Raw genomic sequence first — 24,225 nt, 5'->3', positions numbered from 1 at the left:
TTCAGGACTTTCTCACAGCGAGAGGTTCAGAGGGTCCCCAGATCCAGGCCTGGGGGGCCGTGGTCCTACATGACTTCTGGAAAACTAGCAGCAGGCCGGCCCTCTAGGCCTGGATTTGAGCTCAAGAAGTCTGTGGGAGTACTCAGACCTGCAGTAGTCTGATTACTCCCAGTCTTAGAGTGCTGTGGTCATGTGACCAAGAGCTGAGATATGCAGAGACGATGGAAACGGAGGCAACGAGAGGAAGCAGACTGAAGTCCTCAGAGGACGGCCTGAACGTCTGACGGCGGTCTGTGGCGCCCTCTGGAGGAGCAGCGGATGGCGTCTCCGACTGGAGCGCCAGATCTGAACTGGAAGCTGGTTTACGGCCGTTCAGAGTCCGAAGGTGACAGAACCGAACACCAAAGGCTTCATATCAGCAGATAAATCAGATCTCCACAGAGCCGCTTTCAGTTCCCTTTTTAACTTTATTAACAGAATGTTAAATATAAACAAAGTTATCAAGAAAATAGAGACAAAAACCTGAAAACTAATAATAAATTGACAAACCAAACAACACCAGGTCCGGCCCTTCAGGCTCTGAAGACGGGCCTCCTGGAGGAGGTCCGATAGCCTCCATCCGGGCCGCCCGTGGTCCCTCTGACCCCCGTCAACAGAGGTCCACACCTGGACTCCACCCAGGCGCTCGGTACCGGACCAGCAGCTGAACGTGACCCACACACGCCACCATGAGAACCCGCAGTCTGCCTCAGAACCGACTGGACCGGGTCTCACGGGACCCCCAGGGATGTCCGTGTCCAGATGAGCCCAAAAATCCAGGAAGTCCAAAGAAAACAACCAGAACCTGCAGCAAATGTTCAACCCTGAATGAAGTTCAGCCAAAACGGAAGCTAAAGAGGCCCGGTTCTGCCGGATCCAGATGTGGAGACGGCGTCGGATGAAGATCTGAGCAGCGGCTCTAACTGATGGAAGGAGTCCGCATTCTCCCGTTCTCCGAGCCGATCAGGACGGAGATCCCTGCGTCTTTGGTGGACTCCACGAACAGGAACACCTCCCTGGTGAGCCGGGTCAGGAAACACGGCATCTCCTTCTTCCCGCCCAGGTGGCGACCTTTGCCCTGGAAGGTGTAGGCCACTCTGTGGGAGACGCGCGTCAGCAGGCGCGTCAGCTCCAGCTTCCGGTCGTCCTCGTCCTCCAGGAGGGTGCAGAAGGTCTGAAGGAACACCGACCCCAGAGGGCTCATGATGGCGCCGTAACCTGGCGGAGAGGGCAGAAAACACGTGAGGGCGGTTCCTGTCTGATCCCGGGGCGCCAGCCGGTCCTGCAGGGTTTCAGGGTCTCAGAAGGACTGACGGGACAGTGGGGAACCTGGGAGAACAGCTCTGAGGTTCAACCAGCAGCTGGTGGGTCCGGAGAACCCGAAGCGCCAGCAGAACTTCTGCAGGTGTTGGGTGGAGAGCGGCCTCACCTGGAGCGGTGGCGTACATCACTGCCGTGTCCACTGGGACGGACAGGTACTGCGTGAAGCTGCTGTCCGACGCATCTTCAGCTCCGTCCACCTGCACGCCGTCATCCAGAGCGCCTCCTCGACAGGCCTGCAGGCAGAGCGAGCCGTGAGGACGCCGACCTCCATCATGGATAAGCCCCGCCCCTCCTGCTGCTCACCTGGATGAGGAACAGCTTGGCCTTCCTGTCCATTGTTGGGTTCTTGAAGCAGGCGAAGATGTGGGACAGTCGGACCGCTTTCCCGTCGGCTCCGAACACGCAGCCCTCCTCGCCGTGAGATGACAGGACGGCCAGGAAACAGTCCTTCACACCCCGCCCACTCTCTGCAGAGACACGCCCACTAAATTACACACCTGAGACACGTCTGGGAGGAAGCGAGGTGTTCACGGGACGTCCCGTCAGACACGATCCTTCACCTCTGCGTGCCAAACGTGTGAGCAGGGAGGCGGAAAGCCGCACGCCTGCATCACGAAAACCTCATCAGGTCACTGATCTGTGATCAGTTCTACAGAACAGGAACCACCTCACCTCCTGGATCGGGATTACAGGGTTCTAGGGGTTCTGCTGATGGTTCTGGAGAGTTTGCTTTAAAGATCAGATGGATGTTCTTTAGAACGTTTTCTGAACACGGGAAAAACACCAAACATGAACAAATACTTTATCCTAGATTCTAATTCAAGTTTACATTTGAGAAACGGTCAGAAACGTAGAAACCGTGAGACGGAAGACAATCAATCTAGAATATCTTGTCATTGAATCTTAAAAACATTTAATTTTAAGGAATATCTCAAATGTAAGTTTGTTTTACTCATAGGTTTTTATCTTGATATAGGTGCAGTTGGACTTTTGTGGCCTTTAGAATGAGATATTTTGGGGGAAATATAAGCACCTTTGTAAATATACTTAAAGTTAAACACTTTCCTTTAGCAAAACACACTCATTTCAGAACGTAATATTTCCAGAGAAGTATTTCTAAATAGGATTAATTTCAGGATTTAATTTTGTTTTAAAGAGGACATCAAAACATATTTATCAAATGGTTTCTACTCGTCCCATTGGCAGATTTTTCACTGGACGTTTTTCCAGTGTAGAGTAGATGAACCTGAACGCATCACGACTCATGAAGTAAAAAGACGGTTCTGCTGCAGCAGGTCTTCTTACCCACCACCACGTTCTCCCAGAACCACCAGAACCTTCTCTTCAGAACCTGCAGAAGGAGGAAAACTGGATCCGGGACCACCTGCCTTCGTGGAAGATCTGGTAGATCTCCTCACTGCTCGGGTCGCTGTGCAGCTTCACCTTGAAGCCCAGCTTGCTGAGGGTTCTGTGGATCTTCTTGGCGTCCCTCTCGGCTCCGGGCCTCTTGGTCAGCGCCACGCCGGGGTGAAAGCGGGCCACAGAGACCACCACGGCCCGGTTGTGGTCTGCGTATCCGGTCTGCTGCAGCATCGCAGCGTGTGTGGAGGGAGCTGCCACCGTCTGAGCCTGCTCAACTTCAACCTGCAGTTATAAAGCCACACCTTATTCAAACACCATATATGGGCGTTCCTTGTCAGCTGCTCTGATAATCACACCTGAGGCTCTTGCGTCATTTCTCCTGTCAGCTGTGCTGGGAAAGAACGGTGGGAATTTTCCTGCAGGCTGATTTCATGGCAGATCCTTCAGAGTTCCATCTGCTGGTCTGTTGACCAAACGAAACCGGGATCAGGTGATGAAAGGATGTTCAGACGCCTCAGGAGGATCATGAGTCACAGTCCGACCGGATTTGTCAGAACAATAAAGTTAATAGTGCAGAAAAAAACTGTCTGGATGTGGAGATGAAGGAGACCAGCAACTAAAAATAAACTTAAACTGTGAAACCAAGAAGCTGACGATGCTGAGAAAGGAAACCGGCTGACTGCAGACACCTGAGGAAAACCAGAACCTGCTGGGACCCACAGAAGCATAAGAAACCAGAACTGAGAACAAACCAAACCGGTTCAATGCTCAAAGAGGGAGGACCACTCCAGGATTTCAGGTCCAGACCTGGATCAGAGCAGAACCAGACCTGCCAGTGTTAACATCCGTGGGGTCCCTCTGTTCCTTCTCCAGACCGGCTGGCTCATGAGTGTAGCAGCTGAAGTCCAGATCCTGGATCTGGAAGCTCTGATTCTGCAGGAGCTCAGTGCCTCTGAATCTGCCATGATCTTCTGCTGAAACATTCAAATGTTTGTAGTTTCATAAAGTTTGTGAAATGCTGAGTCAGCTGGAATTTGTGAAGTTCTTCTGTTCGCCAGACTGGAGAAATGTGTGTAGACTGACTGAGCAGGTTTAATTCACAAAAACAAAACATCCAGAAACTCCTGAAGAATAAAATACATCCAGTAGAAATCATCAGAGTTCCTGGATCAGAAAAGGGGGGAGGGTCATGAGGAAGGGATGCAGGACATAGCGATCCGGGGGGGGGGTTACCTGCACAGGTAAGAATGTGGTCCTTCCTTAAGCATCGTGTTCCACCAGATCTTCGTCTTCCTTCGTCCAGGTGTGCCATCCCACTGTCACATTCCAAACAGTCAGAGGCGTGTCTGAGTCGTCAGAACACGCCAACTTCACGGAACGATCCGAGCAGAAGTCCAGAGAACGTCAGCAAACAGATCGCCCAGGAGAAAATGTACATGGAGGGAAGGAGGGAGGGATGAGTGGATGGATGGATCTTTTCAGAAACTAGAGGAATAACAGAATCTGAAGGATCACGAATCTATGTTGATACAATAAAATAAAGATGTTTGCAGATGACTCTGCGTTTTATGCTGGTATCTGCTAAAGAAAATACTGTAAGAAATTGTAGCAACTAACGTTAACATGTTCAATAATTCCTGTGCTTAAAATTGAATTCCGATAACTTCTGTTGTTATTTGATGCTTTAAATAATCAAAGAAACTGTTATATAATGATGATGCCTCGTAGTAAATAAAATTTGTCTAAGTGAAGTCTTTATTTTATAAAAGGGACATATTCTTAAACAATTACTGGATTTTCTGTGTAATAAACGGTTAAAAAAATACAAAAACAGAGAAGACCAGAAAGAGAAAAGAATGTACTGGCAGTAAAGAAGAGACATGAACGAAACTTTAATTATTGTTTACTGAGAAGATAAGAAAAGATATTCTTCGTTTTGGAAATTCAATCGTTAAAGCAGTTCAGTGCAAAAGAGAGAAATGAGAAGAATTAAAGGGTATTTAAAATGTAAAAAAATGCAAAAGTGTTAACATTTAACAACAAGAAGAATCTACACCTATATACACTATTAACACATTACATATCGTCAGCTTAATAGCATATCTGCCTAACTCATTTTTTCAGGTTTTTTTTAAAAGAACAAAAAACACCTTTTTTCACCACTGACAGTAGAGTTAGGCCAATATCTCAATTTGCCAAAAAAATGAATTAGGCAGAAATGCTATTAGGCTGACGATATGTTATACGTAAAATAAAATTAAGTAAAAGAGAGAATATTCAGATGGGCTATGGATGCATTATAACCGGTTTGTACATATTTATACTGTGGCATTGAACAATCTAACGGCTGTTGGGATGAATGACCTGCACAACCGTTCCTTCCTACATGGGGGGTGTACCAGTCTGCAGCTGAAGGAAAGATATTTCTTGTATAAACTATTCTCTTAAAGACATGCTTGTAAGTTTTTTAATTTTTTAATAAATGTTTTGTGGTAATTTACAAAAAAAAGAGGAGTAAAAGCACAGAGAGCTCAAAAAGTTTTCGACGTTTCCTTGACGTTTTTCAAAAACCTTAAAGGTCAGAACAGAGAAGGAAGTCTTTTAATAAATATTTAAAAGCTGTTTTTTCCTGTTCCATCAGCTGTTTTTCTGTCCTGATTTTTCCACACCAGCGAGTCTCAACGCCTCGCTCTGGAACAAAACTCTGCTTCACATAAAGTGACTGATTTATTGGTTATGATTGATTAACGATTCAAATGTTTTCTACAGCGTTTGGGCTAAATAGGAGGAGTTAGCAGCAAATACTTTAGACGCCCTGTTGCTCCAAATGAGAAGGACGCTCATCATCAGTGAAGAAAATGACTGCATGTTTGTTCATCTGAATTTAAACAGCTGATGGGTTTTTGTTTGTTTCCTGTTGATGTTTTTTGGGAGGTATTTTATTTCTGGAGCTTATTTCAGACTTCAGCTCATTTGGACAACATGTTTTATTTTTTTATTATAAAGGCTGACAGCTTTAAAGGATTCAGTTTTAAAGTTTACTGCTGCTGTGGAGGTTTTTCATTCACAGAAGAATTGAAGACCAAAAAACTGATTACATTTTACAAAGAACTGTGGGCTACCATGGAGTCACTTCAATTCACGGGGGAAAAAAGCATAAAAATGTACAAATTTACAACATTTTAAACTAAAGGAGAAGACTGAATAAATTTAATTTGATTTATATTAGCTTGCTTTATTGTATTTTCATTGTTATGTAATTAGTGCGTAGATTTGTTGATCTTATTTTGAAGTTGAAATGGGAAAAGCATAGTTCCTCGAGTTGTCATGTGACGTCATCGACCTGCGCCGGCAGACGGTCACGCGGCAGTCTCAGTTCCGGCGGCGAATCGTCGTAAAAAAAACAAGTTTGGTAAAAGTCTAAAGGCAGAAAGATGAGGCGAAAAAACACAAGACGGCGCGCGGACTGAGGCGCGCGAGCAGCTGAGAGAGAAAGTGCGCGCACGCGGGCTCACGTGCTTTATCTGCGCTTTCCCGTCTGTGAAAATGTCCCGAAAACACCAGAAGAAGAAGACGGACATCCCGGACAGGTAAGCGGCGCGAGCGCAGTTCCACCTCTTGTCGCGCGCTGCAGCTGACAGTGTTGTTGACATTCAAAAGCTGTTTGTAAACAAACAAATAAACAAACAAGGCTGGATGAGTCACGCGCTTCATCAGACCCGATCCTCTGGACATCTCAGAGGTACACAACAGAATCTTAGCGGAAGCCTCAACCTAGCAGAACCAGAGTTCTGGAGGGGCTCCGTGAGGTGGAAGGTTCCGGTTCCGGACGTTCACCTGCAGGAACGTCTGTGTGTCCTCAGGTGGCTGGACTACACAGCGGTGGGGAGGAGACTCCAGGGGACTCGATTCATCGCCTTTAAAGTCCCTCTGAAGCAGGTGAGCTGGACCTGGGCGGAGCCTGCGTGAAGGTGTGGTCCGTCTTCACCTGTTTGTGTTCTGCAGGCGCTGACCCGGATGCTCCCCAGGTCGTCCGTCTTCGGACCCTGGGAGCTGCTGGACGCCGTGAGCAGAGACCGGCAGGAGCTGGGGCTGATCATCGACCTGACCTTCACCTCGCGCTACTACGACCTGCAGGTCAGTCCCTGCAGAACCGGGCTGCAGGGTTCCGGTTCCGTCCAGAACTCTGGCGGGTTCAACCTACCCCATCGGCAAACTGATCCGAGTCTTTGTGAGCAGGACCTGCCGGCGTCCCTGATGTTCGTGAAGATCTTCACCGCTGGTCACCAGGTTCCCAGCGACGGCACCATCCTGAGCTTCAAGCGCGCCGTCAACAACTTCCTGCGAGACAACCAGGACAACGGTGACCAACCCGTCACGTCCCTCCTTTGCTGTTTTTGGGTGCCGGCAGATCAGGATCATTCACCTTTCAATGCAGCACAGACCGAGATTTCAGGATGAAACCCAAAAAACCCAGCCGACCTCAAACGCAGCAGAGGTCCAAATCCAAACAAGGCCAAACTCTGCTGGTCTGTTTGGGGTTAAAGGTCAGGATCCTGACGGGTCGGTTCAGGAGTGTCTGGTTCTTCAGTTCCACTGAATACTAACATATTTATATCATCGCTTCCTCTTTCCTGTGAGACTTTCAAAATAAAAGGCAGGTCTGGTAGGTCTAAAGGCTAACGTTAGCTTAGCCCCAGTAAAATGTTAACATAACTCGATGTTTTGTTGTAACTTTATTACTACTTTATTACAGTTACAGACTTTAGAAAAATCAAAGCAATGTAAACAAACAAATCCGGTTTAACGTTTTCAGGAACTTAATGTTTATATCGGTTCTTCAGTCGTCCTCTTTGGGATCAGAATCATTTTATTTCAAAACTGGTTCAGAAGTATCCAAGTATACTGGATCCAGATCAGAATGGATCCAGTCTGAACTTGATCCCGTCAGAGCTGGACTTAGTCAGAACTGGACTCAGTCTGAACTGGATCCAGTCAGAACTGGACTCAGTCAGAACTGGACTCAGTCAGAACTGGATCTGGTCTGATCTGGACTCAGTCAGAACTGGACTCAGTCAGAACTGGACTCAGTCAGAACTGGACTCAGTCTGAACTGGATCCAGTCAGAACTGGACTCAGTCTGAACTGGATCCAGTCAGAACTGGACTCAGTCTGAACTGGATCCAGTCAGAACTGGACTCAGTCTGAGCTGGATTCAGTCAGAACTGGATTCAGTCTGAGCTGGACTCAGTCTGAACTGGATCCAGTCAGAACTGGACTCAGTCAGAACTGGACTCAGTCTGAACTGGATCCAGTCAGAACTGGACTCAGTCTGAGCTGGATTCAGTCAGAACTGGACTCAGTCTGAGCTGGACTCAGTCTGAACTGGATCCAGTCAGAAATGGACTCAGTCAGAACTGGACTCAGTCAGAACTGGATCTGGTCTGATCTGGACTCAGTCAGAACTGGACTCAGTCTGAACTGGATCCAGTCAGAACTGGACTCAGTCAGAACTGGACTCAGTCTGAACTGGATCCAGTCAGAACTGGACTCAGTCTGAACTGGATCCAGTCAGAACTGGACTCAGTCTGAACTGGATCCAGTCAGAACTGGACTCAGTCTGAGCTGGATTCAGTCAGAACTGGATTCAGTCTGAGCTGGACTCAGTCTGAACTGGATCCAGTCAGAACTGGACTCAGTCAGAACTGGACTCAGTCTGAACTGGATCCAGTCAGAACTGGACTCAGTCTGAGCTGGATTCAGTCAGAACTGGACTCAGTCTGAGCTGGACTCAGTCTGAACTGGATCCAGTCAGAAATGGACTCAGTCAGAACTGGACTCAGTCTGAGCTGGATCTGGTCTGATCTGGATTCAGTCAGAACTGGACTCAGTCTGAGCTGGACTCAGTCTGAACTGGACTCAGTCTGAACTGGATCCAGTCAGAACTGGACTCAGTCTGAGCTGGACTCAGTCTGAGCTGGACTCAGTCAGAACTGGATCTGGTCTGATCTGGACTCAGTCAGAACTGGACTCAGTCTGAACTGGATCCAGTCAGAACTGGACTCAGTCTGAGCTGGATCTGGTCTGATCTGGACTCAGTCAGAACTGGACTCAGTCTGAGCTGGACTCAGTCTGAACTGGACTCAGTCTGAACTGGATCCAGTCAGAACTGGACTCAGTCTGAGCTGGACTCAGTCTGAGCTGGACTCAGTCTGAACTGGATCTGGTCTGATCTGGATCTGGTCAGAACTGGACCAGTCTTCCAGTCTGCTGTGTAAACTGCCTTCATAAACAGAAAGTTCTGACTTTCAACACCTGAAACTGTTGTTCCAGACAAGCTGATCGGCGTCCACTGCACCCATGGGCTGAACCGCACCGGATACCTGATCTGCAGGTGCGTTCAGAGGGAACACCTGTGGGGGCTGTGTGTGTGGGCGGGGCCTGACAGCTGTGTGTTCCTGCAGATATCTGATCGACGTGGATGGAATGGACCCTGCAGAGGCTGTGAAGTGTGAGTCTCTTATTGTGGCGGGTCACAGGTGTGGGTTTGTGTGTCTAAAGTGTCGTCCTGTCTGCAGTGTTTAACTCGTCCCGCGGTCACGCCATAGAGAGGCAGAACTACCTGAAAGACCTTCATCGTGGGCCGAAGAGGAGGTGAGAACTTGAGCTTTAGTTCAGTTTGAGGAGAAGGTGACGCGCCTCACGTTCTGCTCCTTTGATCTCCTGCTGCAGTAATGAAGGGATGGAGGAGTTGGAGCAGGAGCCCATGAGAGGCCAGGCTATGAGCAAGCCGACTCCCACGCCACCGCCAACGTGCCTCGCCGCCGCCAGCTACAGGTAGGAGCTTCAGCCAATCAGCTGCTGATGTAAACCAGTGTTTTTCAACAGGTGTGCTGTGTGAAATTATCTATTTATTGATCTAAAACATTCAGCATCTCCAGGATTTCAGCTCTGTGTTCATCCAAACATGATAAAACACTGAGTAGTGAGGAATATGAAAGATCATAAAATATTTTTTTCTTTCTGTTTATTTGATTCACACTTTGATCATAATGACGGCACCTCGATTTAGCTGCAGCTACAGCTGTTTTCTGAAAAGTCCCGCCCCTTTAACTGTCTCCACCAATCATTCTTGGAGGCTTAATCACATGTCATCAGTCTGACCAATCAGAAGTGGTTCAAGTCTTCACTTCCTTGTTCTGATTCTGCTCATAAAGTCTCTCAGTTCCAGCAGAAATAGCAGCTAAAGCTCGTCTTTAGCGGTGTAGCTTTCCACAGAATCCGGTGTCAGACCGTGGAACAAGTGAACAAAACCATGAAGCTCAGAGAAGAGAGTCTGTCTGCCATCACTACATCTCCCATGATGCATTGGGTTAAAGTGACAGCATCTCAGCATACAATGAGTCTTCCCTGTTAAACGTCTTAAACCACAACGAACACATCAATAAGTTTTTCAATCTTCTTGATGAAATCAGAGGTCAGAGGTCAACAGTTTAGTTCTCCTTCCAGGTTTGTGTTTCTTAACAGCCAAACATCCCAGAGTTTGGTCCAAGTCATCTTTCTGACTAAAACACTTTTCTAAAGACGTCTGGATTATTTTAGATGTTAAAATGAAGAAGAAGTAAGAACATTAAAGAAACAGGATGAAGGTGAAACAGACACAATTAAACTAAATTAAAACTATTTAATCATCTTAAAAGAAAAAAAACATTTTTGTTAAAGTTTTCAAAGACATTTTTGATTAAGACAAAAGAAAAACTAATAAAACTTCAATTCTATTCAATCTAAAGTAAAGTTTAATCTAAAGCAGTATCTCTTTAGATTTCTGTGCGTGTTAAATAAAAAGATGATTGTGAACGACGTAAATAACTTTCTGTCTTGACGGCTTCAAGTTTTTCACAGAACTGAACCTTAAAATAAATAAATAAAAGTTCAATCAAACTGAACCCCAACTTGATTGATGACTGACAGTTTCTGTCAAAGAAAGAATTGAAAAACATTTAAACACAGAAGTCTTTTATTTTGAAATCTCATTTGGTGAAAGTCAACATGAGAGGTTAAAGGAAACAAAACCTCATCAATGAGGTTCCTTCAAGAAACAATCATTTTCAACCTCACAGACACAGGAAGTGCCTTCAAAATAAAAGCCAGTTTGAAGTGTTGATGAATTCAAATCACTAAATCTGTTTTTTTTAATCTAACTTTATTGAAAAACATCCAGAGATCATTTTTAACATGCCCCCCCCCCCCCCCCCCCCACATCTCTGCAGGTGTTTCCCTCCAAATGTCAGCCCTTTGCTCCTCCCTCTACGTGACAGGCCCAACCCTGGTCTGCCCCCTCCCCCCTTGTTCCAGCCATATCAATGGGGCGGCACTCCCCCACAAGGAGACTGGACGAGACCCCCCCGTCCTGAGACAAACAGGTTTAGACCGTTTCCACCATCTGGACCAGCATGGTCCCCCCCCTACGGCCCCCCAGAGAGCAGAAGGTGGCCCGCCCCCCAGCCCCACCTCCAGTACTCCCCCAGCTGGGCCGCAGGTGAGGAGGACTGGACCCCACCTGGAGGGAGACACTCGAGCAGGGAGGGCTGGCGGCAGAACGGACCAAAGTTCTGAGCCGAGGATCACATGACCCGGATCACATGACCTGGGTCAAAAAAACGTTCTTTTTAATTTTTTTGTGGTTTTAAGCTGCATTCTGGTTTTCATAGAGAGAATGGAAAATTCCTGCTTTTACAGATGTCTTTTAATGCAACACGGCTGAAAGAAACGGGGTTTGCTGCAGCGCCCCACCGCCCCGGTTCTGACCCATTTTGACCCGTGGGCGCTTTGTTTGAAGAGTTTTTTTACCGCCACGTTTAGCCCCCGTTCAGGAAATTCTGATGCTTTTAGTTCACTGACGGCGTTTGACGGAGAACCTTTGGGTTCCTCCACGGGACGTCAGGTCTTTCTGCTGAGTCATGTTCCACAGGAACGGCGCCAAAGTCCGACCGATGGGCTGGCCTCTGATTGGCCCCTCGCCTCCAGAGACGGGGAGGAGTCTGGGCGTGACCATCTTCAAATGACCATAAATCCCAGGAGGCGTCGGCTTTAGCGTGCTGGTTCTGGATGAAGCTACAACGCTGCTGACGTCTTGTGATGGCGGCGGCGTCCAGGACTCCAAACCAGAGGAAGCTGCTGAGACTCCCGGGTCAGCTGGACGCTTTCGCTGAAATCGAATTTGATCATTTTTACTAAAAAATGTTTTCATGAACTCTAATTTAATTTTATGTTATTGAATTTGTGGGTAAATAAAGTTTTTTAAGCCCCACCCCTCACCGTTGTTTACAAACAAACAGCAGTGTACCCGGTTTTAGACTCCGCCCACACGCTGAGTGGCGTTCAGGGTCTCTGGGTGTGGGAGATGTCGGCGCTGCTGGGAGCTGGTCCTGAGGATGACCACCTGCCGCGGTCCAGATGAAGGCCGTCGCAGCATCACGACGGCTCTCCAGAACCGCCTCTGAACAGAAAGAGGTTCTGACCCGAGTCTGGCCCCAGGACCAGGAGCGGCCCCCACCATCACAGTTTAGAAGTCCAGAAAGGTCATGAGATGATTGTTCATCCCAGACTGTTTCTGAAGAAAAACATTTACAAAAGGACTGAAAAATGTTGAATCATAAGAGTTTCTTCCACTTTTCGGACTCCTGCTTTGGGGGGGAGATGATGCAGCAGGTGAGTGCTGCGCATGCGCCGTGGTAGTCACGACCCGCCGCCGCAGGAGGAGCAAACATGGCGATGAAGGCGCTCAGAGGGATGATGAACGGCGCCATGAACGAGCTCTCCTCGGCCGTGAGCGGCAGCAGGCCCGCCGCCGCCCCGGGCCCCGCCGGGACCGCCGCCCCCAGGGAGCACGCCGTGGCCGTGAGCCGCGACTACATCACGCAGCCGCGCCTGAGTGAGTCCGTCTCTCCGTGCCGGGAGCAGGTCCGTGAATGTACCGCCGCGGCGAACCGTGTATCAGCGGAGCACGCGGTGCCTTCACGGTCATCCGTAAACTAAAGTAGTTCTAAATTGAGATGATCAAAACGTAAAACAAAACACTACGGAGCTGATGGTAGCTCCTCCCACTCAGGTGACACGGACACAGGTGAGGCACGCAAACTAACAAGACAGAAATTTGACTTTTATTTGTATTTTTCCTTTTGTAGGAAGTTTCTGTCACATTTCGAATTTCCATCAACTTCAGATTTACAAGATCATCATTAGAATCGATTCCAATTTGTTCTGAATTAATTCATTATTGATTACACGTTTTCCCATGTAAGCAATCATGTAAGATAGACAGATTATTGCATTAATAAACCTTTGAAATCGAACAGAAAAGTAATTCAATTATTATTGAAAAGGCAAAAATCTACGTTTTGTCTAAACTGAAGCTGATCTTTGTAAACATGTACCAAAATGATTACATAGATGTTTTCAAACCCAGCTTTAGTCATTTTCTGGATTTCATTTTTGTTTTTTAAGGTTTGTTTTGTTTTGTTTGTGTTCATCCTTTGTGTTTAGTGTGAAGCCAGAGACATTAGAGAAATACAGACGTCATGACTGAGCATGCTCCATGACGTCATCAGGCTCCTGCTGCTGCAGGTGAACTGCAGAGAATCTGTGGATTTCCCAGAACCCTGAAGTGTCACATTGTGTGTTTGCGAGTGCTGCACACACACACACACACACACACGCACACGCACACGCACACACACACACACACACACACACACACACAGACAGCACACAAACATCAAACTGGTTTTGTGGTTTCTAGGTTTGTTTTTCAGACGTTTTGCTTTAATGATTTTCTGCGTTTTTTTTTGCTGCCTTCCATCTGTTTTTGCAGACTTTGTTGTTGTTTGTGTGTGGATTTTGTGGATTCTTCAGCTCAGTGTGTTTCTGTAGACGGTCTTGGACGTGTCATGCTGTCCTCAGTTGTGCAGTGAAGGTGTGTTGTGTTTGTGGGAATCCCGGCGTGACGCGTTCTGCTCTCTGCGCCTGCAGCCTATAAGACGGTGTCTGGGGTCAACGGGCCGCTGGTGATCCTGGATCAGGTGAAGGTAAGAAACCCGGATCGGAACTTTCCATCAAATTAATTCACGTTTTTGTTGTTCACACATTTTTCAGGCAAATATTTTATTTTGGGATGAAAATGACCGACTCTAAACATCGTCGTCGTCGTTCTGTTTCATAAATTGAGGAAATTAATTTGATATTAAACAAAACAGAAACACTTTTTTCATAGTTGTGTACAAAAGCTAAATATTACAATGAAGTATTGAAAGGCAATCGTAAAAGAAAAATAATAAACAAAAGTAAAGTAGAAAAATTATGAGGAAAAAGTCAAGATTTAAAAAAAAAGAGCTTTTAAAATGTTTAGTATTACCTGTTCACTGTTTTTGTAAATGAACAACTTTATTTGAATGAAATTGAAACTTTTATTTTGAAAACACACGACTTTCAATGAAATGAATTACTTACTAATTGAGTTAAATGTATTCAACCTATTTTCTTACGTCTATAAAACTCAATAATTGTTTATACAACTCAAATTTACATATTTATTTAACTAAATGTCATATTACTCCAATTCAATTAATCTTTTTTCCATCTTACTTAAGGATAATTCTTGAACTCTCATATGTCTAAGTTTGAGCCGGCAGATATTCTCATTTTTATAGAAATAAAAAAACAAAATACTGTTCATCGAGTGCATTCAATTATTGAAGTAACTTCCATCATTACCAGTACAGTACAATATGGTAGTGGTGCTATATAAACTCATCATCCTGTCCCTCCCTCTCACTCATGGTGCAGAGACATAAGCTTAGCAGGACAAAATAACTAGACAAAACACGGTAAAACAGCTAAACAACTAAACACATTTGGTCAAAAAGCCACACTTAAACCCAAATCCGTCCAGACAGGCAAAGGGAATGGTATCCCACAATCCCTTGCAGTGCCGATCTAACAGCAGCACCAAAGTTACACCTACTTCATTGAATTAATTTGAATGAAAGTAAAATAAATGTCTGATAACTACGTGTTATTTTTAAACTGACTTAACAAAAAAAAGGATTTTTAATTATCTTGACTGAAGCAAATAATTAAGTTAGATCAAAGTATAAAGTTTATTTTTCCAACATCCATATGTGGTCTTATCACCCTCTCACGGTGGAAAAAGTATTATCTGAGCTTCTTCATCCACTAAATCATCCTCAAATGGACACGCCATGCTGCTTCACCTCTCTGAAAACAAACTAACCTTCAACTAAACCTGCTCCAGACCAGGTTATGTTCAGAGCATGAGTTGCTATGGCAACTTGACCTACCCTGAAACATACCTCCATTTCTGGAACAGAAAGCTGAGGTTATCCACTTCCTTAGCCTCAAACTTACCGTGGGAGCTAGCAGAACCTGCTATCTGGAATACCCCCTGGTTTGATGTTTGGCCTCTCAGGTGTCCATCACTGTCACTGTTGTTTGGGTCAAAGTTCTTCATGTAGATTCTGCTGCAGAGACGTTCTTCTGCTGGCAGGAAGTGGGTCATGAAGCCTGGTGAAGGTTTCTACGGCCCGCCGGGCTTCTGCTGACAAATAAGTCCCTGAACGCCGCAGTTCTGGTTCTGGAATCGTCTCCGGTTCTGTTGTGCTGTGAGTTCTTTGCTGAACAGTTTCCCAGATACGCGGAGATCGTCCACCTCACCCTACCTGACGGGACCAGCAGGAGCGGGCAGGTTCTGGACGTGAACGGCTCCAAGGCTGTGGTGCAGGTACCACGATGGGAGATGTTCAGGTCCAATCTGGCCTCAGGTGGAGTACTCGTACTCCTGAGGATGACCACAAACTCTTCTTCATCTGCCCCCTGCAGGTTTTTGAGGGAACTGCAGGCATCGATGCCAAGAAGACCAGCTGTGAGTTCACGGGCGACATCCTGCGAACGCCGGTTTCTGAAGACATGCTGGGTACAGGTCCACATTAGCTGACTGGTACCGTCTGATCACCTGGATCAGGTGTGTTCGGCTCATCCAAACCTGGAACCACCGGATGCTCTCCTGCATCCGGTGGTTCCAGGAAAGCAGGATGCATGTTCAGAACTTGGAGGTGAAGAACAATCAGGACGGATCTGGATCGGATCTCTTGCAGATGATTGACAGGTTTGTGTGTCCGCAGGGCGGGTCTTTAACGGGTCGGGAAAACCCATCGACAGAGGACCCGCCGTCCTGGCCGAAGATTACCTGGACATCATGGGTGACTTGGATACTGTGGAGAAGCTGCTCGTCTGCTCTGTGGATGTTTCCGTGACAACCATCTCTGGTGTGTTTCCGTACAGGCCAGCCCATAAACCCTCAGTGTCGCATCTATCCAGAGGAGATGATCCAGACCGGAATCTCCGCCATCGACGGCATGAACAGCATAGCCAGAGGCCAGAAGATCCCCATCTTCTCTGCAGCGGGACTCCGCACAACGAGGCACACACTGACACACACACATTCACACTGACACACACACACACATTCACACTGACACACACACATTCACACTGACACACACACATTCACACTGACACACAAACATTCAAACGGACACACACACATTCACACGGACACACACACATTCACACGGACACACACACATTCACACGGACACACACACATTCACACTGACACACACACATTCACACTGACACAAACACATTCAAACTGACACACATACATTCACACTGACACACACACATTCACACGGACACACACACATTCACACTGACACACACACATTCAAACTGACAGACATACATTCACACGGACACACACACATTCACACTGACACACACACACATTCACACGGACACACACACATTCACACGGACACACACACATTCACACTGACACACACACATTCACACTGACACACACACATTGACACGGACACACACACATTCACACTGACACACACACACATTCACACTGACACACACACATTGACACGGACACACACACATTCACACTGACACACACACATTCAAACTGACACACATACATTCACACTGACACACATACATTCACACTGACACACACACATTCACACGGACACACACACATTCACACGGACACACACACATTCACACGGACACACACACACATTCACACTGACACACACACATTCACACTGACACACACACATTCAAACTGACACACACACATTCACACTGACACACACACATTCACACTGACACACACACATTCACACTGACACACACACATTCAAACTGACACACATACATTCACACTGACACACACACATTCACACTGACACACACACATTCAAACTGACACACACACATTCACACTGACACACACACATTCACACTGACACACACACATTGACACGGACACACACACATTCACACTGACACACACACACATTCACACTGACACACACACATTGACACGGACACACACACATTCACACTGACACACACACATTCAAACTGACACACATACATTCACACTGACACACATACATTCACACTGACACACACACATTCACACGGACACACACACATTCACACGGACACACACACATTCACACGGACACACACACACATTCACACGGACACACACACATTCACACGGACACACACACACATTCACACGGACACACACACATTCACACGGACACACACACACATTCACACTGACACACACACATTCACACTGACACACACACATTCAAACTGACACACATACATTCACACTGACACACATACATTCACACTGACACACACACATTCACACTGACACACACACATTCACACGGACACACACACATTCACACGGACACACACACATTCACACGGACACACACACATTCACACGGACACACATACATTCACACGGACACACACACATTCACACGGACACACACACATTCAAACGGACACACACACATTCACACTGACACACACACATTCACACGGACACACACACATTCACACGGACACACACACATTCAAACGGACACACACACATTCACACGGACACACACACATTCACACGGACACACACACATTCACACGGACACACACACATTCACACGGACACACACACATTCACACGGACACACACACATTCACACGGACACACATACATTCACACTGACACACACACATTCACACGGACACACACGGACACACACACATTCACACTGACACACACACACATTCACACTGACACACACACACATTCAGACTGACACACACACATTCACACTGGCACACACACACATTCACACCAACACACACTGACTGACACATACCAACACACATCACTCATTTGAGGGTTTTATCCATAAAATCTGAAAGTGACTGTAAACCCTCAGTCGTGTCTTCCAGGCTGCAGGTCCCACACCGTGCTGGTCAGCTGTCAGGGTTAAACCGCACATTTCTCAATCAGGGTTTTCTCTGAATGACTGGTTTTGTTGGAGTGTGGTTCTTTTATCTGGCTGAATGGACTCTGGTTCTGAAGATTTGTCTCCATCTGTCAGATCGCAGCTCAGATCTGTCGGCAGGCTGGTCTGGTGAAGAAGTCTAAGGACGTGATGGTCTACAGCGAGGACAACTTTGCCATCGTCTTTGCAGCTATGGGGGTGAGAAACCAAAGCGTGACACCGTCAGCCGGGGCTGTAACGGCCTATCATGAGAACAGACGGTCCCACTGATGCTCTGACACGGCAGCTGCGATGTAGCTTCGCCTCTAGCGGGCAAACTGAAGGATCTCTGCTCAACAGAGGGAAATGTGGTTGATGCCACGCAGAGTACATCAGAGAGAATCAGGGACCGGGTCAGTCTGGTCTGACTGAATCCAAACCCGGTTTAGGAAAACGGATTCTAGAGTTTTCACTGAAAGTTTGACCGTCAGGGACACTTGGAGGAATCAAACCCTGTTCCATCTTTAGTGCGACTGCAGGTCTGACAGCAGGCAAAAAAGCAAGTAAAGCATTAGTCAAATGACCCGTACGGGTTGTGTGGGTTTTTGGGTTGTCGGTCCGTGGAGGGCTTGGAGTAGAGCGGCTGCATCTTAAGGGGAGCTCAGGCGTGTCTTTCTGTTCCTTTGAGGCTCGTACGGCCGCCTCAAGGGACGTCAGGAAAATGGACCGTACCATTGTCAGACGGGCCGGGTCCACCTGTAGGGACAGCTGGGACGAAGGCGTGAACCAGCGTGTCGTCTGCGTACTGCTGTTGTTTAAGAGGGCAAAACGCTTTTGGAAAAAGTGTTTTTCGGACGTCTGACTCCGAATAAAAAGAAAAAAACGTCCTCAAAGAAGACAAGCGTTGCTTTCTGCAAAATGCTTGACTGAATGAGCTCCACCTGTGCGTTCACCGGTTTACCTCTCTGCAGGTCAACATGGAGACGGCTCGGTTCTTCAAGTCAGACTTTGAGGAGAACGGATCCATGGACAACGTCTGCCTGTTCCTAAACCTGGCCAATGACCCAACGTACGACCTTCGCCTGTTCTCTGACTCTTTGACCTTTTGTAACTATTTGGTCACTTTGATTATAGGGGGCGGGGTTATAAGAAGGTTTTGAAGTTTCTCTGTCCTCGTTGCAGTATTGAGCGGATCATCACCCCACGGCTGGCGCTGACGGCGGCGGAGTACCTAGCTTACCAGTGTGAGAAGCACGTGCTCGTCATCCTCACCGACATGAGTTCCTACGCGGAGGCGCTCCGAGAGGTCAGACCTGTACGCCTGCCTCCTCCAATACGGCTGCAGGAGGTGCACGTCACCTCTACCCCTCCCCCCAGGTGTCTGCAGCCAGAGAGGAGGTCCCGGGTCGCAGAGGTTTCCCCGGATACATGTACACAGACCTGGCAACCATCTATGAGAGGGCGGGCAGAGTTGAAGGGCGCAGCGGGTCCATCACCCAGATCCCCATCCTCACCATGCCCAACGACGGTAGGCGGGTCGCGGTCCACCCCCAGGAGATGGGGGTAGGTTTTCACTGTGCTGTCGCCTCTCAGACATCACCCACCCGATTCCTGACCTGACGGGGTACATCACAGAGGGGCAGATCTATGTGGACAGACAGCTTCACAACAGACAGGTAAGGAGGTCACATGTCCACCGACTGAAGACCTGGACCTGGACTCGAGGGACCAGAGCTCAGTTGTGTCCGTCTTTGGCCTCAGGTTCACTGAACGTGAATCCAGAGTTTGTGTCTCGTCACACTTGCTGATGTCGACTGAAAGACTTGGACTCGTGTGGTTTTAAGTTTAGGCTGAGAAAGTTCAGTTCTGATCAAGAACTCACTGGTCTGGACTCAAGTTTGGGTTGAATGATTTCCAGATTTATTTTAGTTTTGACCTTGCCTCCACATTTCCTTCCAGAACTACAAGCAAACCGCTGCACCTCCTCACCAAAGGCTGGCGCCAGCAGGGAGCAACTTCCCGTTTGACGATGTTCTCTGGTTTTCTTTCAGGGACTTCATTTTGTGTCATTTGCATTTGGAAGCTTTGACCTGAGCTGTTCTGAGGGATGGTTTTGATGTTCTCTGCACATGGTTGGCCTCAGAACAGGAACTCGAATTATTGCGTCTTGGACTTGTCTGTCTTGACTTTAGACTTGTTTTTGAGGTTTGGTCCTAAAGTCATCTAGTCTTACGTACCCTGCTGGGACGGCCACCTCAAGGGGCGTTATGAAAATGGAACGTACCCTTGTGGTGCATGTGGTAAGTGGATCTCGTGATATTCGCAAGGACAATGGAAGTCACACTTATGACATACAGGTGATGCTTTCGTGCGGTGACCTTACGCCTGTAGGATGTCCACACAAACCACACGAATGTGTGCTGCAACCTGTCGTCCATAGAAAAAATGTACATGAACATTTTCTCTCTACGGATTCACAGAGCGGTCTACAGGTTTGACCGTTCTCCGCCCCAGACGGCCCGTATCCACCCGGAAGGACAGCTGAGACGGAGGCTGAACTTCTCAGCTGTTCATTCCGTCTGATCAAGACGGAAGCAAAAGAACAGGCAGCTGTCATGTCATTGAGTTCTTGGTGTCCTCCTTCCGTCAGATCTATCCTCCCATCAACGTGCTGCCGTCTCTTTCTCGACTGATGAAGTCCGCCATCGGGGAGGGAATGACCCGCAAAGACCACGCAGATGTTTCCAACCAGCTGGTACGTAACCGATCTGTTCGGACCTTCACGACCCAACGTGCAGGAACGAAGCTGTGAATGATCCAAAAACTCAGTCTAGATCAGGAACTGAAAGGTGGCATCAAACTAGATCAAACCGCTTTGTACGAACCTGGTTCTGACTGGTTAAAGGGAGCGTCCTGAGGCCAAATCTGCCTAGCAACAGAACCTCCTCAGTTCATTTTGTGTGCTTGTGTGTGTCTGCATTTGTGCGTTTGCAGTACGCATGCTATGCTATCGGTAAGGACGTCCAGGCCATGAAGGCGGTGGTTGGAGAGGAGGCTCTGACTGCTGACGACCTGCTTTATCTGGAGTTCCTCAGCAAGTTTGAGAAGAACTTCATCTCCCAAGGTGCAGTGGGTGTTTTGATATGAGCTTGTTCATCCAACATGATGGAAGCAAAAGGCACATTCTCATTCATTAAAAAAGTTTGACCCCGCCCCCTCCTTCCCTGTAACCGTCTTCCAACTTCTTTACCCCCGTTTCTCCTTACTTGTACCCCTCCATCTCTAATGTCCACTCCCTCTATCTTCAGAAATGCACACAACTGTAACGACAAAGTGGAGCCTCGAATACAAAAGGGCTTTGTACAAATACACCCCCCCTCCGTGTCATAGGCTACATAACCTATCGTTACAGTTACAATAGGTAACTGTAACGTCTGTCCACCACTAGAGGGCGTCAGCTGAGCTGAAAGCACCTTTTGGCTAAATTAGCATCTCATTTCCCGTTTCCACATTTTCTTTTTGAGCTTCTAGCTTTGCTCTGCATTACTGAACTCCTGTTCATCTAAATGTACTTTTTGTTCATTTTGAATTTTAAATTTATACTTTATAATTATTCTGATCAGCCATGTTACAAATTCTTCTGTTTATTTCCCATTTTACAGATAATTCTGTTTTATTTTTTTAGCATTTCTTTCAATTATTTACAGGTTTTTAAACAATGCAATAGTTTTTTATTGAATTTTGTATTTTTGGCAGTTTATTGTTTCTTTTTTAGATCTCCTGAAGTTATTTTTCAGAAACTTTTCAGATTTTTTTCTAAATTTGTTTTAGCTTTATTGAACTCGTGTCGCTTGTTTTCATCTGTTTAACCCTTTTTTCTGAGTTTCTTTGGTGTTTATCATGTATTTTTTGTTCTTTTATTTTTTGTTCTATGCTTTTGCTGCTCTCGAACTTTGAAATGAAAAAATCTTCCATCGTTCCATCTTCCATGTCTTTTCACAGACTTAGAAATGTTTCTGTTTTTTTAAGACTGACTTTGATGGCCATCAGAAGGAAGTTTGACGTTGCCCGTCGTGTCCACAGGAGCCTACGAGAACAGGAGCGTGTTTGAGACTCTGGACGTGGGCTGGCAGCTGATGCGGATCTTCCCCAAAGAGATGCTGAAGAGGATTCCTCAGAGCACTTTGGCCCAGTTTTACCCGCGAGAAGCCAAACATTAGCCGGACGCTGCCGCTTCCGCTGGCGATGCCGCTGCCTCCTGCATCCATGCGTCGTGGTGTTATGATGCTGTTCCCATCGTGGACGCTTGTGGCTTTCATGTGGAAGCAGAAGGAGGCGGAGCTCTTGGTTAAGGGAGGAGTCAAAGGTTAGAGTCGTGATGCTGAGTCAGACGTTTGGAGGAACCGAGTCCGTTTCCCAGAGAGGATCCTGAATGCAGATGAAGGAGAGATGGAGGTGAAAAATGATGGGGCTGAGCCACAACAACACAACAACGACACAATAGCATATCTACACAACAACAACACATAAGCTGCTCAGACCCATCTTTCATCTTTCAGAGCTCCGGTTCCGAGTTTTCAGTCAGTTAGACGGTTAGAGTGGAAAAACTGGACCGAAACAGCCATCATTATGGGATGTAAACAGAGTAGAAAGGAAGCAACCGTGACGATGAGTCACAGCAGCTCTTTGAAATGTGATGCAGACTCCTTAAAACAACGTTTAAATTGACACACCTTGCTTCTCACTGTTTTCCCATCAATCTATACGTCATAAACACGTATCGGCGTACCTTAACAGCAGACGTGTCCTCAGTAACAACCTTGCAGCACGCCTCCATCAGACACACACACACCAAAGGAAACCGTGTTGATCCTGACGTTGAGACAGACGTTCAAGTTGGTCAGCCAAATATAGAGTTTAAATCAGTGAACTATCCTGACAAGGACTGCAAAGACCAGGACTTCCAGTATTCTTTGTGTCGTTGCTTTGCCCCGCCCTCTTAACTCCTGGCCAATGACTGAAGAGATCGTTAGTCACATGGTTTTGTTTACAAGCTTTAGTCTGAATGAGAAATCTCTGGTAGACGGCAGTCTGGATTCAGACCAAACACCAGGTGCAGGACTTGGTTTCCAGTCTGAATGCATTCTTGGATTCAACAGTTAAAGAAATGTGTGTGTGTGCTTCTGTGAGCCGCACACACACCCAAACACACACACTGAAACTGGAAATGGTCTGTTTGCAGAGGAAACTCTTCTCAGCAGCTGAGAAGGAGCAGGAGAAAACAGACGAATGTCGAGGAGAACTTCAGAACACAACCTGAGCTCATTCAGATCAGCTGATTCTGTTGGTTAGAGCAGAAAGAACAGAAACACTAAACGGTTTGTGAAGCTGGTCTCTGCTGCTGAGCAACCTTTGATGTTCCGTCTGCATGCGTCTGAATCGTTTGTGACTAATGAGAGTAAATTCTGTCAGAACTTCTGGATTCTTTGCTGATCTGCTGGATTATTTTTGTGTACATTCAGTAGTTGTGCGTCAGTGTTGGACTTCACATCCATTCCTGCTGGAGCTCTGCATGCAGACTGAAGATATCAACAAACTGCATGTGTGGTCTTTGAATGTTGGTGCCTCAACCATCATGTCTGTGAAATAAAAATTTGCTGACTCGTGACTTGTGATGATTTCTAACCAGCAGTTTTCTGCTGGTCAATAAAAACCTTTTCCTCCTTTTAGAAGAACAGTTTCAGTTTAATTGAACCTCAAACCTGCATGAAACGAGTCTGATGATGACCTCACAGCTGTGTCGTCTCAGGTAAAGGTCACTTGTAATGTGTGAGGCCACAGTTTACCTGTAGGTGGAAAGTCGTCATCTGAAATAAAGAGCAGAAGGTCATCAGCATACAGTGAGACTTTATGTTCTGTAGAGTTTCTCTGAATACCAGTTATGTCCTTACAGCCTCAGATCGCCGCAGCAAACGGCCCAATAGCCAGGTTGAAGAGCAACGGGCTCAGAAGGCACGCCTGGAGCGTTCCCCTGTGTAAATGAAAG

General features: G+C 46.9%; 3 protein-coding genes across 3 annotated transcripts; 2 read left to right on the top strand and 1 right to left on the bottom strand.

Moving 5' to 3' along the window:
- Positions 1–447: 447 nt before the first annotated feature.
- Positions 448–4,480, bottom strand: LOC101156378 (caspase-3). Its single transcript, XM_023960772.1, has 5 exons — positions 3,081–4,480; positions 2,751–3,006; positions 1,666–1,829; positions 1,469–1,595; positions 448–1,257 (listed from the first exon to the last, which is right to left on the bottom strand). The coding sequence occupies exons 1-5, from the start codon at positions 3,096–3,098 to the stop codon at positions 959–961; spliced, it is 864 nt and encodes a 287-aa protein (XP_023816540.1). The 5' UTR covers positions 3,099–4,480; the 3' UTR covers positions 448–958.
- Positions 4,481–6,049: 1,569 nt separating this feature from the next.
- Positions 6,050–12,034, top strand: dusp11 (dual specificity phosphatase 11). Its single transcript, XM_023960722.1, has 9 exons — positions 6,050–6,314; positions 6,588–6,663; positions 6,730–6,861; positions 6,964–7,087; positions 9,058–9,118; positions 9,189–9,235; positions 9,303–9,378; positions 9,457–9,561; positions 10,995–12,034. The coding sequence occupies exons 1-9, from the start codon at positions 6,271–6,273 to the stop codon at positions 11,338–11,340; spliced, it is 1,011 nt and encodes a 336-aa protein (XP_023816490.1). The 5' UTR covers positions 6,050–6,270; the 3' UTR covers positions 11,341–12,034.
- Positions 12,035–12,118: 84 nt separating this feature from the next.
- Positions 12,119–23,847, top strand: LOC101163388 (V-type proton ATPase subunit B, brain isoform). The gene is given in 15 exon segments (XM_023960721.1): positions 12,119–12,658; positions 13,756–13,811; positions 15,425–15,523; positions 15,622–15,715; positions 15,924–16,001; positions 16,084–16,206; positions 16,209–16,222; positions 18,297–18,398; positions 19,151–19,248; positions 19,362–19,485; positions 19,557–19,707; positions 19,773–19,855; positions 20,830–20,934; positions 21,174–21,303; positions 22,263–23,847. Coding segments are annotated over 15 exon segments (1,560 nt in total). The 5' UTR covers positions 12,119–12,492; the 3' UTR covers positions 22,400–23,847.
- Positions 23,848–24,225: the final 378 nt, after the last annotated feature.

This window comes from Oryzias latipes, chromosome 12, assembly GCF_002234675.1.
Source record: "Oryzias latipes chromosome 12, ASM223467v1".
In the NCBI taxonomy this organism is placed as follows: domain Eukaryota; kingdom Metazoa; phylum Chordata; class Actinopteri; order Beloniformes; family Adrianichthyidae; genus Oryzias; species Oryzias latipes.
This window is presented reverse-complemented; position numbering and strand designations above follow the sequence as displayed.

Coding starts and splice junctions, on each gene's coding strand:
- LOC101156378 (XM_023960772.1), bottom strand. Junction 1,830..2,750: donor CTACCAGATCTTCCACGAAG/GCAGGTGGTCCC, acceptor GTGTCTCTGCAG/AGAGTGGGCGGGGTGTGAAG. Junction 1,596..1,665: donor CCAAGCTGTTCCTCATCCAG/GTGAGCAGCAGG, acceptor CTCTGCCTGCAG/GCCTGTCGAGGAGGCGCTCT.
- dusp11 (XM_023960722.1), top strand. CDS start 6,271: ATGTCCCGAAAACACCAGAAGAAGAAGACGGACATCCCGGACAG. Junction 6,862..6,963: donor CGCGCTACTACGACCTGCAG/GTCAGTCCCTGC, acceptor CTTTGTGAGCAG/GACCTGCCGGCGTCCCTGAT. Junction 9,379..9,456: donor CATCGTGGGCCGAAGAGGAG/GTGAGAACTTGA, acceptor CTCCTGCTGCAG/TAATGAAGGGATGGAGGAGT.